Raw genomic sequence first — 16,159 nt, 5'->3', positions numbered from 1 at the left:
ACAAGCATTAATAGACATTTACAGATCAATTATGAGGTCCACAATAGACTATGGTTGTATAGTGTATGGAGCAGCAGCAAAAATGTCACTTTTAAAAATTGATAGACTGCAATATAAAGCATTGCGGCTGTGTATTGGAGCGATAAAGTCATCCCCTAATTAACCTCTTTAGCTCCACGGACCCGCCGAAGGGGCCGAAACCACAACATCTGCAAGCAACAGTGTCTGAGGGCTTCTTAAGATTGAATAAACGATGAATGTTTCATATCCATGTAACTCAGCTAACTGATCTTTTTTTTTTTTTTTGCAAAGAAACCCACAAAGCTAACGCTGAGCCTCTGAATTAGCCACGAGCGGAAAAATGCTAACGCCATTTGCACAGAAACTCATTCATAACACCCTTATTACTTATCGTAACTGCACATCCAACATATCGATTAGCATCGTGAGAATACACAGAATCGATAGGTGTCTACATCATCACTCCATGATAAGAACTTGCGACATTATTAACAAAAACAGACATCAAAACACGTGGCGCAAGGTAGCGAACACGGCAATATGTCTTACCTGTGTCGTTTTCTGATCAAAAGTCGTGTTCAATGGCATTAAAACGAGAAAAAACGCGGCTGAAGGTTAATCCATAGGTTAATCCAATGTGTCTGTCACTTTGAAATTGATAATCCATAATTCAATTTTTATGCAAAAATCGGAGAATACAAATTAGCTGCTAATGGTAGCCACCAGAGGTTAGCGCAGCTTCCGGTTTTTCTATGCGTCACTCTCACTCCTTATTTGGTAACCTGTGTGTGTATGTGGAACTTTCCCTCGATTCCATTGGCTCTGACGGTTAAAAAGAGATGTCAATCACCAAAATGGAGGCGTGTGGCGCAGTGGATAGAGCGTTGGTGTTCAGATCAGGGGAGCACAGGTTCAAACCCCACTGCAGTCAGCATGTCGTTGTGTCCCTGGGCAAGACACTTCACCCCAAATTGCTCCTGTGGGGATTGCCCACAGTATTGAGTATGTAAGTCGCTTTGGATAAAAGCGTCTAACAAGTAACATGTAATGTAATGTAAAAATCGACCAAGGGGGGCCAGAGATATGGAAAATCCAATAACCCCAGAAGTGGTTTTTTTGTTGCTAAATCTCATCATTCAAGGCTGGTTTTCACTATAAGTAAAAAAGAATTTTTGGACGGACAGTATAATTTACAGTTTTTTACTATATTCAATCTGAATTTTCTTTAAAATGAAAAACATCTATATTGATTCTGACTTCTCTACATCCAACTCAAAGGTTTATCATTACTTTGAGAATGTTCCCCTTTTAGAAGTGTAGTTATGGTCATTTGTTCTGGAAATGTCATTTTCGAGCCTGATGCTGCGTTCACACTGGACGCGATGCGATGTTTGGGGGCGGCGCGATTACATGTAAAGTCAATGCAGAGACGCGGACAGACGCGAATTCGCTCCGACGGCGAGCATGAAGCGGTGGACGCGGCGCGAATCACGCGATTGAACGGTGCCGCGTTAAACGCGAGAGTTCAATTTTTTCAACTCGAGCGTCAAATTCACGTGACGCATTCTCGCGGAAGCCAATCAGCGGTGAGGATCTCAGCCGCCCTCACTGACGTTCAACCACACAACATCAGCCGTTAGCTGTTAGCAGTTAGCACACAGAGCTCACAGCTCCTCATATCTGTTCAGAAACTGGACAAAAGTTAAACAAGTACAAACCACAGACTGTCTGTGTCATGGCGAATACAGTCGCTGGTTTATGTCTGTAGGTCGTTGTTATGAGTGTGGAATGAGCATATACAACGTTAGCTTAGCCTGGTCGACCCGATCTTCATTCAGAAAACAAGCATTTTAAAAGGTTTTTCGCCTGCCGTCTTGTCTGCAGACTTGTCAAGCATTAATTCATGGTTTTTACTAACCGGTATCAGTATGTTGTTACTTCGGCATCATTTAGAAACGTGTATTACAATTTAATTACGGTAAAATATGTTCATTTTGTTGTAGTTGTAGCTCCCGAGCCAGCGCGTCTTGTTTGAATGATGCGAGTAAACACAGCTGGCAGCCGCGGTGAAACTCGAGCGTTTAGAGCGATGCGATAGGACAACACAGTCTCACTGCATTTCTCTCAGACATTATACAATTTAAAATAAAAGGGATAGGGTTAGGCTTAGGGTAAGATATTGAGTAAGAACATGTTTTTATGAACCACACAGCTTCTGGTCTTCCAAGACCCGACCGGACAAAAAGACGTGTTGCAGGCACGAAACATACTACCAATAGAAATACATTGCATTTAAAATCGTTGTGTGACACGAAAAAAAGGTGAAAATCGTATTGGTGAACACGAATCAATAGATTAAATTAATTTCGTGACTAATAACACGAAATGCCGTGAGACTGGGTTGGATAGGAGCGATTAGAGCGAAGCGAATATTCGCATCGCGTCCGGTGTGAACGCAGCATGAGACCTGAAAAACAGGCTTGGGGCCTAACAGGCTAATGCAGTTCTGATAGAAGCAGGAGAGACACCTCTGGAGATCAGAAGAGAGAAACTTGCTCTGTTATACTGGGTCAGGCTACAAGGAAGTGGAGAGGAAAATATCACTGATGCGGCTTTCACACCAGCGCTTTTCCCTTTCTAGCTCCTAGCTAGAGCTTTTCTGGTTCAGCTCCGGTTTCCCTTTTCAGCTCCCGCTCTGTTCACACCGCCCAGCTGCCGCTGCTGCGTCATGACGTCACCGTTTACATCGCTGATTTTCTCCCCAACGGAGCTCACAACAACAACGGGGGGGGGGGGGGGGGACTGCGTCGGGTCGATGATCGTGTTGCTTTTAATCATACGAAGCCAGATTAAATTAAATAACGACTTCTCCAACCTTATACTTTTCTCCTGAGTGCCGTGGTTCATTGTTTATTCATGTGTTTCAGCGGCATTTACCGACCGCTGCAGTGCTGGCTGCTCTTCCACGGGAGTTTATTCTCCCGTTAGCTCCGGGTTAGCTCACACGGCTCTATTCACTGTCTGACTGTCACACAAGCAGCTGATACATATCCCCAGTTCCCCTTAAGTGAATGTGTGTCAGTCTGAATTGACGCTGTTTGGCATCACAATGCTGTTATGAAAGTTTCTCTGGTATAACATGGGTGATGTTAGCATAGCAACCGAAGCTAAACTGACTACTTGCTAAGCCGTTTTCTACAGGCACATTTTACCGGCGTATTTTTCATTATGATTCTACTTGTGATAGTCGGACATGACAACCTGTGCAGCCCATGTATTGATTCCATCCGATAGCTGCTATAATAACAAACAAAACGTCTGCCTGCTCTCCACAATGATCAATAACAGCGAACGGATGGTCAAAGTAAGGTACAAATAAACAGAATCACACAAAGCCTGGTTAGTGTTGCCTGACTTTATAAAGTGTGTTTTTTTTTTATAAGTGTGTGGTTGCCTTCTAGTCACTTTGCTCAGCGCTACTGCTTGTAGGCAGGCATGACGAGACTCTTCAGTCGACCCATGTTCAGGGGAGGTGGGTTTAGTTTCCTGCACGCCTCGACGTAAGAGAGACGTAAGCGACGCCGCGTCATAGCTCCGAAGCTCTTGCCTCTAGACCGACAATTTTTTGGAGCTGGAAGTGAACCGCATTCCGGAGCTATGACGCGGCGCCGCTGCGGTGTGAACAGGAAAAACCGGCGCTTTTCCAGCTCCAGCTCCGAGCCGGAGCTGGAAAAGCGCCGGTGTGAAAGGAGCAAAACAGAATACTACAGGATTACTGGGAATATACAAAGTTCCAGGGGCGTGGGTTTGGCTGGACAAGTAAGGAGAGAACGAGGGCATATGGAGTGGAGACCATAACGTTTGCCAAAGCAAGCCCATTTAGCAGTGTTCCCCCATGGCTTTTCCCATAAACTAATATAGATGTGAGTATCATAGAAAGGAAAAAAGAGTGGCAAATAAATGAAGTGGGAATTAAAACGAGTATGTACCTGAACGAAAAGTATTACAATTACCTCAACATTTATACAAATGGATCTAAGAAGCAAGAATGCGTGGGGATAGGCGTTTATATCCCAGAATTCAAAATATCAATCTCAAAACGAGTGTCAAATAATTTTTCAGTTTATACAGCAGAAATACTTGCAGCAATGATTGGGCTACAATGGGTTGAAGAGGTCAGTCCTGATAGGGTGATATGCACAGAGTCACTATCTGCTTTGCAAAGTATACAGTCGACAATAACTGTTAGAGAAGATCTAATTATTGAACTTAACCATTGCTTACTGAGACTTCAGAGAAGGGGAATACATGTGCAGTTATGCTGGGTGCCTGCACATAAGGGGGTTAAAGGGCATGAACATGCTGATAAGTTTGCAAAAGATGCGTTACTTAAAGTGGACCTATCATGCTATATTTGAATAATATAGTGTAGGACCATACCTATATAAGGCATATTTATACTTTTTTTTTCTTCAAAATACCAAACAGATCATGCATTTTAGCCATGCCTCATTTCGCTCAATTTGCACTCTGTTTTTGCAAGGGCTGATTCAGTCAGAACAGCACCACCTACAGGCCTGGCATATGTACTACAGCGTCTCCAGCGCTTTCGAACGGCAATGGCCGTGGCTGTCTCTTCCTGATTGGTGGAGTTGGCCCAATAGCCGTAGCGCCACCGTCCTGACGTCAGGACAGTGTTCAAATCTGGATCAGTTTTTATCAGATCCGTTGCAGCCCCTTTTTTAGAGATTTGGGTATGGAGGAAAATAGAGAGGGTTGTGTTTTCTGACACTTGGTGAGTTCCCTGGAACACCGGGGACACATATTCATGTATAAAAGACGTACAAAAGTGCATTTTGCATGATAGGTCCCCTTTAAGGAAATAGCAATACCAGTTTCACTTGGAAAAGGAGAAGGAAAAGTAATAATTAAGAAGAAGGGTATGGAAATATAGCAGAAAAGGTGGGAGGAAGATCAGAAAGGGAGGAGATACCACAAGTTACCGAAATTAGTCATAACAAAGATCTATACAGAAAGGAACAGACGGGAGGAGATCATCATCACTAGACTCAGACTGGATCATACAGGATTACACGGCACAATGTTAATAATGGGAAAAAGTTAAGTTGAAGAATGCAGGGGGTGTAGAGTGAAAGAAAATGTGGAACACAACACATCATATTACACTGCAACATGTACAAAACAGAGAGGGAAAAACTAAGAGACAGGGTCAGAGAGGCAGGAAGGGAGTGGCGCCTGATGGGGATACTGGGAACAGAAGGTGAGGGGGTAAGAACTACCAGGAAGGCCATTTTTAAGTATTTTAGTGAAACAGGATTGATTGGAAGAATTTAAAAACAAAGTAAACACAGTGGTATAATTCCACAAGTGGTGATAGGTTGATATGGTGATACACACTCTTGTACAGTAGGTGGCGGTATGCACCTTAAAGTTGTTTGTAATCCGCCAAAAACCGAGAGAAGAAGAAGAAGTATAATCCTCCGCCGTCGCCGTGGATCGTGCGTCGTCTTCGCAGGAGTGGCGTCGGAGTTGACTGAGATGAGAATCATTTTACGGTGAGGTGTTTTTTGTTGACCCGCGGAGATGTCCCTTTCAGCCGCACAGAGCTCATACACCAGCAGCCGGAGGAGGAGGCCGGCTGAACACGACCAAGGTGAGCGGCTGAGGCTCATGCTCAGTTATGGAAAAAAACAACTTTATTTGTAACTAGCAGACTATGTCCTTTACAGCGCTCTGAACGCATTCTCCATTGTAATTCATTCCCTTAGCATACTGTGTATTAACTGTGATATCATCATGTGCATGGAAAGAGTAAACACGCAGAGTGTTGTTGCAAGTTTGACAGTCACGTCGTGTTGATTACGACGTAGTTCCTCACTCCGTGTGTGCTCGTGTGGGGGGGGGGGGGGGGGGGGGGGGGATATATATTTTTAAAATCCTCTGGGGCAGAGAGAGGAGCTGTGGACTATTGTTATTGATTAATGCATCAGTGTTTCTTAGGGTCACAAACACTAAACTCACAACTTGTCACCAATAATGTATAAAATATGTGGAACATGTTGAAGTCAGTATGAAGTCTCCATCAGACAGAAGAGATTAGGCTGAGACAGTCTGTGTGTTTGTGTGACTTCTTATATCTTCTCGCAACTAATGCACCCTTGCATGGCCAACACTGGTATTTTTTACATTTGTTCTACAGGAAGCAAATACCAAAACAGAAAGAGGAAACTTGTGAAGGCACTGTTTTAAGCAGCTTTAAAGGAGAAGTCACGATTCTTTCTGCTTGCTTGTCTCATGATACCAGACAATCTGTCTGTATGCATTAATTCATCAAGGCTTTATCTTCTCAGAGACCAACCCTGGAAATTAAAGCATTAATGAATGACCTAGGGCAATGTCTACCTTTCGCTTAATTGCAGTTCCTCCGCAGAACAAATCCAGCTCTTGTCAGGCAGTCAGAGGCAGTAATCACTTCAAAGATGGATGGATAGATGAATAGAACAAAATAATATCTGCCCCTGAGGTGAAGTTTGTTATCAGTGAACTGTACACAACTAAATACATTAACACGTATATATGCAGTCAGTGTAGTCATGCATTTATTGCTGCAATGGCTTCTAGTTAAATGTCCTTAAATGAATATGAAATTGAAATTGATGGCCACGGTCATGTGATGCATGTGATGGCTCTGGTTGAGGTTTGGAAGGGCAATCATTTTGGAAGCAGTGAGTGTGGTGTCTTCATCCAATATGCAACTTTACACAAATATGATTTAGAAAACAGACCTACATTATTATAGATTTTTCAATTGGGTAGAAGAAGTCAATGTAATTGTAATAGTTCTTAAATATTTGAATCACTTGTTTTGGGACTACATAAAACATTTTATCATTGGCAATCTAAATATTTTATTGCTTTGTGTTGCAGATCTTCCACAGGAGCATGATCCCCAGGCCAGTCTCGATCATGAACAGTTCCACGACCGACTGACAAATCCCACAGACACTCCATCTACAAATCACTCTATATGCCCTGCACTGTGCACAACTAAATGCATGCCTGCACACACATGTAAGTAATGGGTACCAGCACTTGTTTCTTTTTTTTAAGTAACCGCAATGCCTCTTTTTAGTTACAAATATATTCATCATTTTGTTGCTTGTCAATTTAGGTCAGAGTCATCATGCCTATGATGAAAGCTGGGAGGAGATCCAAAGCAAGAGAACCATCAGAGCGGAAAACGAAGTAGAAGCAAACAAACTAGTCAACAACTACAGGGTAAGAGGTCTATAGGCAACTGTCTTTTCTACGCAAATCAAAGTAGTTTGAGTGCAGCACAACTGACAGGACAATCCATCACACAAACTCAGTATTTGGTGTGTGTGTGTGTCAGTTTGGTTTCAGAAAGTGGAAGAGCCATGTGACGGAGCGTCCATTTGAAGTCAGGTCAGAGGTTGTGAAAGAGCTCTACTCTGAACTGAACGTCATCAAACCATATTCAGGTAGGGGTATTGTGCTCACTGTGTATATATGCAAAGATGATTCAGGTTTATCACAATTTGGGAAATGATTGATAAGACAATTACATGTGTTGTAAACAAGCCAACAGTTTAGCTATGTGACTTACAAAACCAAAAGCCTAATGCTGTGCTGCATAGAAAGCAGTCCTAAACCGAAAGCAGTCCTAAACTCACAAAAAAAGCCATATTGATAAGCAACAAGTAAGGTTTATGTTCATCAGAAAACTCCAGAGTGTTTAGGCTGTTTACCCAGAGGACACCAAAAGGACAACCAAGATATATTTTTTTCAATAAAAATAAAATCCCTTACAACAAAATTAGGTAAGTGCTGTAAAGTTTTACACTTTTCTCACAGGAGTTATGTAGTGTAAGAACAGGCGTTATGAGATGACACTGTGTTCCCAGATCTCAGCATCTAACACAACCAATACAATATTGTAATTATTACTGAGAGAACATGCATTAAAAACCACAGAAATAAGATCTAAGCGAGTACTTTCATTGATTGATTTTGTTTGTCTTGGTGTTAGGTCATCTCATCACTTGTGGAAACGTAGCATATGTGCTTCTCTTCGGTTGGTGGATCTCTCTGGCCTATTTCCTGATTGGCCTCTTTATGTTCATCACTATCACTGGTGTACCCTATGGTATGTGGGCCATTCAACATGGATACATTTATTGTTTATTATGCATACAGTACATGCATCTTTTCTCTCACTCTTAAGGCAAGCTTTGCTTGAAGTTGTCCTGCTACTTCCTGTGGCCCTTCGGCAAGTCAATCCATGAGGTACAGTTTGGGTTCAGTTTATGTTTGAGATGTTCCGCTGTTGTCTCTTTATCAAGCATAAATGTCAAACATCCATATCCTCACATTTTAAGATATTAAAGCGCTGTAAATGGGATTTATTTGGCCTGTTGATCAGATAAAACACAGTGTTGCGGCCAAAATCATATAGAATGAAACAGATAATTAACTCAAAATAACACTGCCGCTGAGCTACTAGTTAGCGGATCTTACGCAGGGCAATGATCATCCACGTCAAGACAAGAATCTCCATTTGTGCATGTATTATATGATCCAATATCATTAACATAGAACAATGAGCATGTTTCCTATCTTTCTTTCCTTTAGTCTTTCCTATGGCTTCCTTTCTTGTGGCTTGAAAAACCCTGGTAAAAAAAAAACATGTGCCTACTAGTGCTCTACTCCCACCACCTGTCTCCAATATATACAATTACACCAGGTGCACCCAGTGCCCAAACATGCCTTCAAAATAAAAGCATAGAAACTACTTTAATAACAATAATAACTAAGAATACATTTACTATAAACAATCACAGCAAGAAAACAAATGTTTAAGTATTAAATAATATAAAGCGATATATATCTCCAACACACAGAATCTGAAGACTCCACCTAGGCTTTAGAAAAGGTTAACTTCTTTCTGACACAAAGGATTAATTACTTGAAAGAAAATCAGTCATCCAGTAGGGATCAATCACCATATTTAATGTTACTAATGCAAAGTTAGTGCTCTAACGAACACAAAATACAACTTTATTTGTGTTCATCCAGATTGGAAAAACATTGAGGATATGTTGTGAGCAAGCACCAGACTGTGAGTGTGACTTGGAGCGGACGGAAGATGACTCCCCAGTCCTGCTGCCGTCCCCCACAGACGGGCCGGTCCCAGAGCTGCCAGGACGACCTCTCCGCACTCCCTACTGGGTAACTTCAAATTCACATAGAAACAGCACATGAACACGGTGCTAATCTTTTACACCACCTGACAATTACAGGTTGAATTGGGCATTGACTTTTATGAATTGATTGGATAAGACAAAATAATAAGTTCTCCTATTGCATACATTTCTTGTTTTTTTCAGTTAAGTTTTTTTATTTTCAATAAATCTTTTACAGCCCTGCACCATTTTACAAAAATACAAAAATTCCCTTTACACACAGCACTGTCAAAGCTTTATCTTTTTAACTGCAGAGTTTACATTACATTTAATGTTGTCTTGATGTCTGGGTAAACAGTGATCCTTTAGATTTAAAAGGCTTGTAAATATAGTCAACTTTGATCAAATACAACGTTATTTACCAACATCAATACTGTAGCTCTTGAAAATGCAGAGTGGCTAGTAACTTTGGGAATCTACTAGCCACAGCGTCTGGATAGCAACAAGGTCATTTCAGGCCCTGTTTATGAATGACTAATTTCTCGCACATCAGTTGAAGGATATTTGTTTCCCTTGTTGTGTAGCGTCGCTTCTCCACCTATGTGTGGCTGCTGCTGGGATATCCTCCTCTAGTTGTAATTCACTCCCTGGCCTGCTTCATCTCCTGGATCCTGGTCTTCACCATCCCTGTTAGCAAGATGAACGCACGGACACTGGGCGTCATCCTTCTCCTGGCTCCTGAGGACGTCTCTGTCACCTCCTGCACACAGAGGAAGGCAAGGCAAATATGTAATATTTATAACCCACAGCACATCAACCTGGAGATGTTAGCAGTGTTGGTTGAATGCACTTTTTATTTTGCTTGATCCTTAGCATCAAATCTATGAGACCAGAGCACTGCTGTGCTGCTACCAGGCGACAAACTGGTACTACTACAAGTACACTGTTGATGGGATCAATGTGTTCGCTGTCAGTATCCTTTACTGGTGTGAAATATGTGTCAGTATCTTAGTACTATTGAATTACTTTTTCAATTACAATTGTTTTCATTATGAAGAAAAAGATTATAGGGATTAAACAATTATTGTACCGCTGTTTAGCAATAGTGCTTTGGTTTTTCTTGCGTTATATTTCCTGTGCCCTTCCTTTAAAGCCGGGGGCTTCTGCCTGTACTTGCTGAGTTACTGACTGGAGTATGTTGAATATAGCTGACCAAAATGCTGAATTTATGTAGTTATGTGAATTTATGTTGTGGCAGTGCAATGTGACATAATTTTGATCTAATTTATTTTGGTCAAATATACTAATAAATATAGATTATTTTAGATATGAATATTAAACATTAGAAGTTGCCTGTATGTTTTTTATTATTATTTTTATATTATTTATTTAAATATGTATTTAAATATATAGTTTTATTATGTTTTTGGGGAGTTTTTTTACTTGAAAAATAGGTTTTTCAGTTGAATAAACGTTAAAGTTCAAGAAAAACCATGATTTAAATTAAAACAGTTTTCTTTTTAAAACACAAGATTTTTCAGAGAATAATTCTACCCTCAATGTTGACCAAAAATAATCGTTATTCTTATTTTTTTAGTATGCCACAATAGAGCATTCCTAGTTTCATAAGAAAACCTGTTAACATCTTTAACTGCCTTCTCAGACCTCCTGCCTCTGGTAATAGTTGCCATTGTAATTGGATATATTGACAGAGAAAACCAGTATGCCAGCTCTGACGTCAAGTTTGCCATAGCAATCTGCTCCATCATACCTCTGTCTTATTATATCGGTATGGGCATTGCCAGGTGAGCTGTTTTCATCACTTTGAAACACACAAAGAGATTTTCCCTAAAAAGCACCTTCTGATGTCAATTCTTTATCATTTTTGACAGTATCTCAGCTCAGAGTAACTTTGCAGTGGGTGCGGTAGTGAACGCCACCTTCGGCTCCATCACAGAGTTGACCTTCTACATCACAGCCTTGCTCAGAGGTCACCGGGCAGCCAACCCGTGTCTGCAGGAGGTCGTCAAAGCAGCGCTGACTGGCACTTTGCTTGGCTGCATCCTCTTCATCCCTGTGAGCCTTCCTGCATTTACATCACATTTTGCAGCTTTTACTCAAGAAAAACATAAAAAGATTTAAAATGAGCGCCAGTTTAAGAATGTAAACGGAGAACTTACCAACAAACCTTTGCCTTTTAAAAGACCTTTGCCTCACCAACAGTAACAAGTCTTAAAAGTGTATTTCTTTTAATACTGTATCATTTCAGCAATCAGTGAAATCAAAATGGAGACAAGAGTCCCTTTCATATCACACTACCAATACAGCATGTGCAGTATGAATTTAGGCCCTCATTTTGTTTTTCTCTCAGGGCATCTGCATGATAATCGGAGGACTGAAACACAGTGAGCAAAGATTCAACAGTCGCTCTACAGGAGTGAGCGCTGCGTTGCTTTTCATCTCTGTAGGAGGCAAGTATTTACACACACTATATCCTGTACCTTTAGGCTGTAACCGTTTCGAAAGTGTAGACAATTTTCTCCTTTCTTGCTGTGTTTTTAGATGCAAACCACTTTATGGAACTGGCCTCCCTTACCTAACAAAATGATTTGTACACATTTAGTAAGCTGGAGAAGCTGTTAGCTCTTACTCTACATTGCCAGCAGAAAACCCTTTTCATTGTATGTGTTTTATTTAACACTTGCAGAGCCTGTTTGCTGGAATAAATGCTATAGTATACACATTTATACATAATTTCTTCACATACTTCTGCAGTGGATATGAATTGATCAAACAAAAACTGTGTAACTTGTGGGTGTAAAACACCAAATGTTAGCTTTTGAAGGGTTAATAAATGAACACATGTTTTCCTTAATACCATACCCATAAACCAGGCTTAACATGAATAATTGTAATTGTAGAAAGTTGCATGTTCTGATTTATTCAATAGATAAAGTAGAGATCAGGAGGTTATTTCAGTAATGACAAGTTCATACAACAGTCAAAAATGCAGCTACACATTACATCAAATGTGGCAGCAACAGAACCAGCAACAGAGTTTGTTACACTCTGTTTCTGTCTGTCAAAATTGAAATCAAATGCAATATAAAAGCTTTACCAATGTCACACACTGTCTGTCCATGGCAGGTGTGTTTGCCCCCACGCTGTTCTCCAAGGCTTATGGAAGTCTGGTGTGCGACGCCTGCACCAACTCCTCTGGAGGAAACAGCAGCGGGGCGTTTGTCTGTCACAACTGCCACTACGACCTGGTCAGCATTAGAAGTCTCAGCCTCACCAGCGCATCCTAACAAAAAATATATTACTTACTTCCACTGTATAATGTGCTTTTAATTTTTTTCCAACAGAACAATGGTACACTGTTCCGCAACCATGTGGAGTAAGATATATTTTTTTAAGTCTCGTCTCGTAAAATCTCTTCTTGTTGGTGCATTTAAAACCCTGACACCAAAAGTTAACATTTCCACAATGTCCGTGTTTGCTTGTTTTTTGTCACACATTCTCAAATGTTTTGAGCTAACGTTTTTTATTTGTCTTACTTCTCATTTAATGTGCATCGTGTGTTCTTGTTGCAGGCCACTGGTGTACACAGTGTCTGCCCTCCTACCAGTTGCCTACATAATTGGTCTGATATTCACACTGAAGACGCACTCCCACATTTATGACATCCATGTTGGAGGCGGACAGGGTAGGACTCTCCCTCTCGTATTTCACGTTTAAAGAAGTTGTAAGGAGTATCTTATCCAAAGGCAGAGAAAAGCAATATACAGGTTTTTTTCTATGCTGGTACTCATGTCTGCTTCTCCAAATGGGGTGGGGTCCTGACTGACAATCTACTGTACAAACCCACTTCAAAACATCCTCTTAAACACATAGGTGTACCTTGAATTATTCCACTAGAAGACAGTGAAAGGTGGTCTAATGCTAAAATAATCTCTTTGCTTGTCTGTGCAGAGAATGGCCCCCATGGAGCAGTGGTCCACTGGTCACGGTGGAGGTCTCTGGTCATCCTCATCATGGCTACTGTGCTCACGTCTGCTTGTGCCGATCTAGCCACCGAGCACATCCAGCCCATACTAAACCAGCCCAACGTCTCTCAGGTCAGGACGTGCTTCTGAGCACATGCAGTCAGTTTCGATCTGGTGGTCTTCCTCTGGTCGTATCAACGCTTTTCTCTCCTTCTACAGTATTTCATCGGGGTGACAGTTCTCGCCATGGTGCCTGAGATCCCAGAGATTGTAAATGGGATCCAGTTTGCTCTCCAGAACAACATCAGTCTAAGGTAAATCCTGTCTTTTTTTTAATGGTTAAAATTAAAAAAGTGATATCTGTACATTAATTATTTTGTTTTTCAGCTTGGAGGTGGGAAGCTGTATTGCTGTTCAGGTCTGCATGCTGCAGATTCCAATTCTGGTCTTATTCAATGCCTGCTACGTAAGACTCCCTTTCCTCTATGTTCAGTTTAATCATTGATTATTTCATAAAGTACCCACATTGTTTGCTGTTTTATAGTTTCTGTAATCATCTCTTTTGGACAGGATGTGGGATTTGTGCTGCTGTTCAGTGACATGCACCTGTGGGCCAGTATGTTCAGTGTGATTCTGGTCAACTACATCTTCATGGACGGCAAGTCTGATTATTTTCAAGGTAAGTTTATTTTGTTTTGATATTTTATGTAACAAACCAGTGATAATAATTCACCAATAGTAACCACTTGATATTTGCTGCCCCCTTTGTGTAATGCAGGACATTTGAAAAGTAAGAATCTATTAGGTCCATACTGGGGGTCCCGCATGTTTGAGATAATTTATTTACAGATTGCTACTGCTCACCGTTTTAAGAGCTCGTCAAAAGTTTTAAGATGAACTCCTTTGATGATTTGAAAACCAACTTGCTTAATATCTATCACTGTTCTTATTTTATGTATCTTGCCAGGACTCCCCCATGAAATAAACGTTTATTCGTAGTGGTTATCGTCCTGGTTAAGTAAAATGCATATGCTATGTTGTTAGATGATTTTAACCTAGAGAACAAATAGTCAGCACACAAGGTTATTGTGATAAGGGTGTGAATGTGTTTATTTATTGCATTACAAAAACATCAATAGCTGCAACCTTGAATGCACCAAAGAGACTAAGAGCCGAGTTAAGTCCTTGATCTCGATAACTTTGCTCATATACTTGAAGAGATTTGATTATATAGGTCAAGGAGTTTTATATAGCCAAAGATATTCAGACCTATAGTATAGTTAATTTTTTGCATGCCAATTCAGTATGGTGGATTGATTGACTGTAATCTTAACACATTGGGGATCACATGTTTAACCCTATGACATGTTACTTTCTGTCCCCTCAGGCACAGCTCTGGTGGTCGTCTACCTCATACTGCTGGCTATGTATTTCTTCGCTCCATCTCCAACAGGCTGCTGACCGTGGGACTTTCAGCCCAAGTTACTTTTTAAAGTCTGAAAGTCATTAGGCCCAATTCCAAACTGCCCCCTTCAACCTACCACTAGACACTTCCTCCCAGTTTGCACATTCACTTCATACATTTTATTGTAAAGTTTTGAATATATACACACACACAGGCACGGTTCCAAAAACTAAGCAGCTTATGAATATCACATTCTCAAACAAAAGTAGTTTTAAGTTATTTTATTGTCCAAGAGATCCTGATTTGAAACCGTTATGAAAGTTACGGCATTTCCTGTTACTCCTGGGGAGAGGAGAAATGCCACTGTATTTACACCCTCCACCTGAAAGAAGGGAACCTAGTTTAGCCGTTAATGAGACTACGCCACCTACCCACTCCGTCACAGAGTGGGAGTGGGGCGGTTTGGAATTGGGCCTTAATGTGAAATGTAAAACCCCTCCCTTTCTGACTACATTCAGTGTAAATTCTGACAGGTTTTTAGTCATTATTTAAAAGTCCGTACAACCATGCAAATGAACGAGCCTTTTAATGTCAGGTAAGTTGCACATCTATACTACTGTAAAATGCAGCGTTTGTACGATAACATATTTAACAATGTCTCCTTAAACTCACTCTTACGGTCTTTGTAAACTGAAGAGAACATCTGTATGTTTTGTTTGATAAAATACAACTGAATAGTATATAAAGTATCTGCACTAAACCTTTTTGTTAAAAAAAAAAAAAAGGTACTGGTATGTTTAAACTTTAACTCCAAAATGTGAAAGATAATTTTGATGTAAGTGACATTATTTTAGATAAAACACTGGTACCCTATATTTGGAAAGAGTGGCATGGCTGGCTGTGCTAAGCCAGAATAATAACTCTTGTCAATACAACATTTTGAAAAACTGTCTGCCTGTGTTTTTATTGTTTGTACAGACAGGACCTGAAAAACATATGTACATTACAGCCATAGTTGCTTTTGAGAAGACATTCACCTTTTCTCACGAGAATTTATGTAAAGTGACATGCACACCATACCGACATGCAAAGGAGATCATTTGACTTTCTTTGAACATCAAAAATGATGCCAATATAAACATGTCAATATTATGCAAGGCAGTCCATTTTACAAGTCGGAGTATGTAGTGAAGCTGTTGCTTCATAAGAAGATATAAATAAGGCCATAACATGTCAAAAATAAGGTGGATACTTGAAATGAAAATGGGCATTATGATACAGTTAGTTATAGATGAGACTAGCTTCTGTTGACATTTTGATCAAAGCATGCCACATCCTGAGTACGCCTCTTACCCTACCTTATTACAAGTCCCATGCCTTGTTCTTTTTAGAAACAAGGTACCATAGCACGTTCTCTGGAAAAACGACACCAAAATAAGTATAAAAGGGTTTAAATAGAGTTTAGGCATCAAGGGGGCAGTGAAACGAGAATGAATTAAAACGGAAATGTAGCTACATGTTCT

The 16,159-nt window shown here is 40.5% G+C and overlaps 1 protein-coding gene across 2 annotated transcripts; it reads left to right on the top strand.

Moving 5' to 3' along the window:
- The first annotated feature begins 5,467 nt into the window (after window positions 1-5,467).
- LOC117491634 (putative cation exchanger C521.04c) lies at window positions 5,468-15,588 on the top strand. 2 transcript variants are annotated; one of them, XM_034141710.1, is made up of 20 exons: window positions 5,468-5,695; window positions 6,970-7,113; window positions 7,214-7,320; window positions 7,436-7,544; window positions 8,093-8,209; window positions 8,288-8,349; window positions 9,139-9,291; window positions 9,830-10,021; window positions 10,119-10,218; window positions 10,909-11,050; window positions 11,138-11,321; window positions 11,617-11,716; window positions 12,393-12,514; window positions 12,611-12,642; window positions 12,839-12,951; window positions 13,218-13,363; window positions 13,451-13,545; window positions 13,619-13,697; window positions 13,802-13,910; window positions 14,619-15,588. In XM_034141710.1, the coding sequence occupies exons 1-20, from the start codon at window positions 5,626-5,628 to the stop codon at window positions 14,690-14,692; spliced, it is 2,250 nt and encodes a 749-aa protein (XP_033997601.1). In that variant the 5' UTR covers window positions 5,468-5,625; the 3' UTR covers window positions 14,693-15,588. The 2 variants fall into 2 exon arrangements, with proteins under 2 accessions (XP_033997601.1, XP_033997602.1); XM_034141711.1 differs by having other exon boundaries at window positions 5,516-5,597.
- Window positions 15,589-16,159: the final 571 nt, after the last annotated feature.

The sequence above is a fragment of the Trematomus bernacchii genome, unplaced genomic scaffold (genome assembly GCF_902827165.1).
Source record: "Trematomus bernacchii unplaced genomic scaffold, fTreBer1.1, whole genome shotgun sequence".
Classification (NCBI taxonomy): Eukaryota; Metazoa; Chordata; class Actinopteri; order Perciformes; family Nototheniidae; genus Trematomus; species Trematomus bernacchii.
The sequence above is the reverse complement of the archived record's forward strand: the minus strand, read 5'-3'. Positions and strand labels throughout refer to the sequence as shown.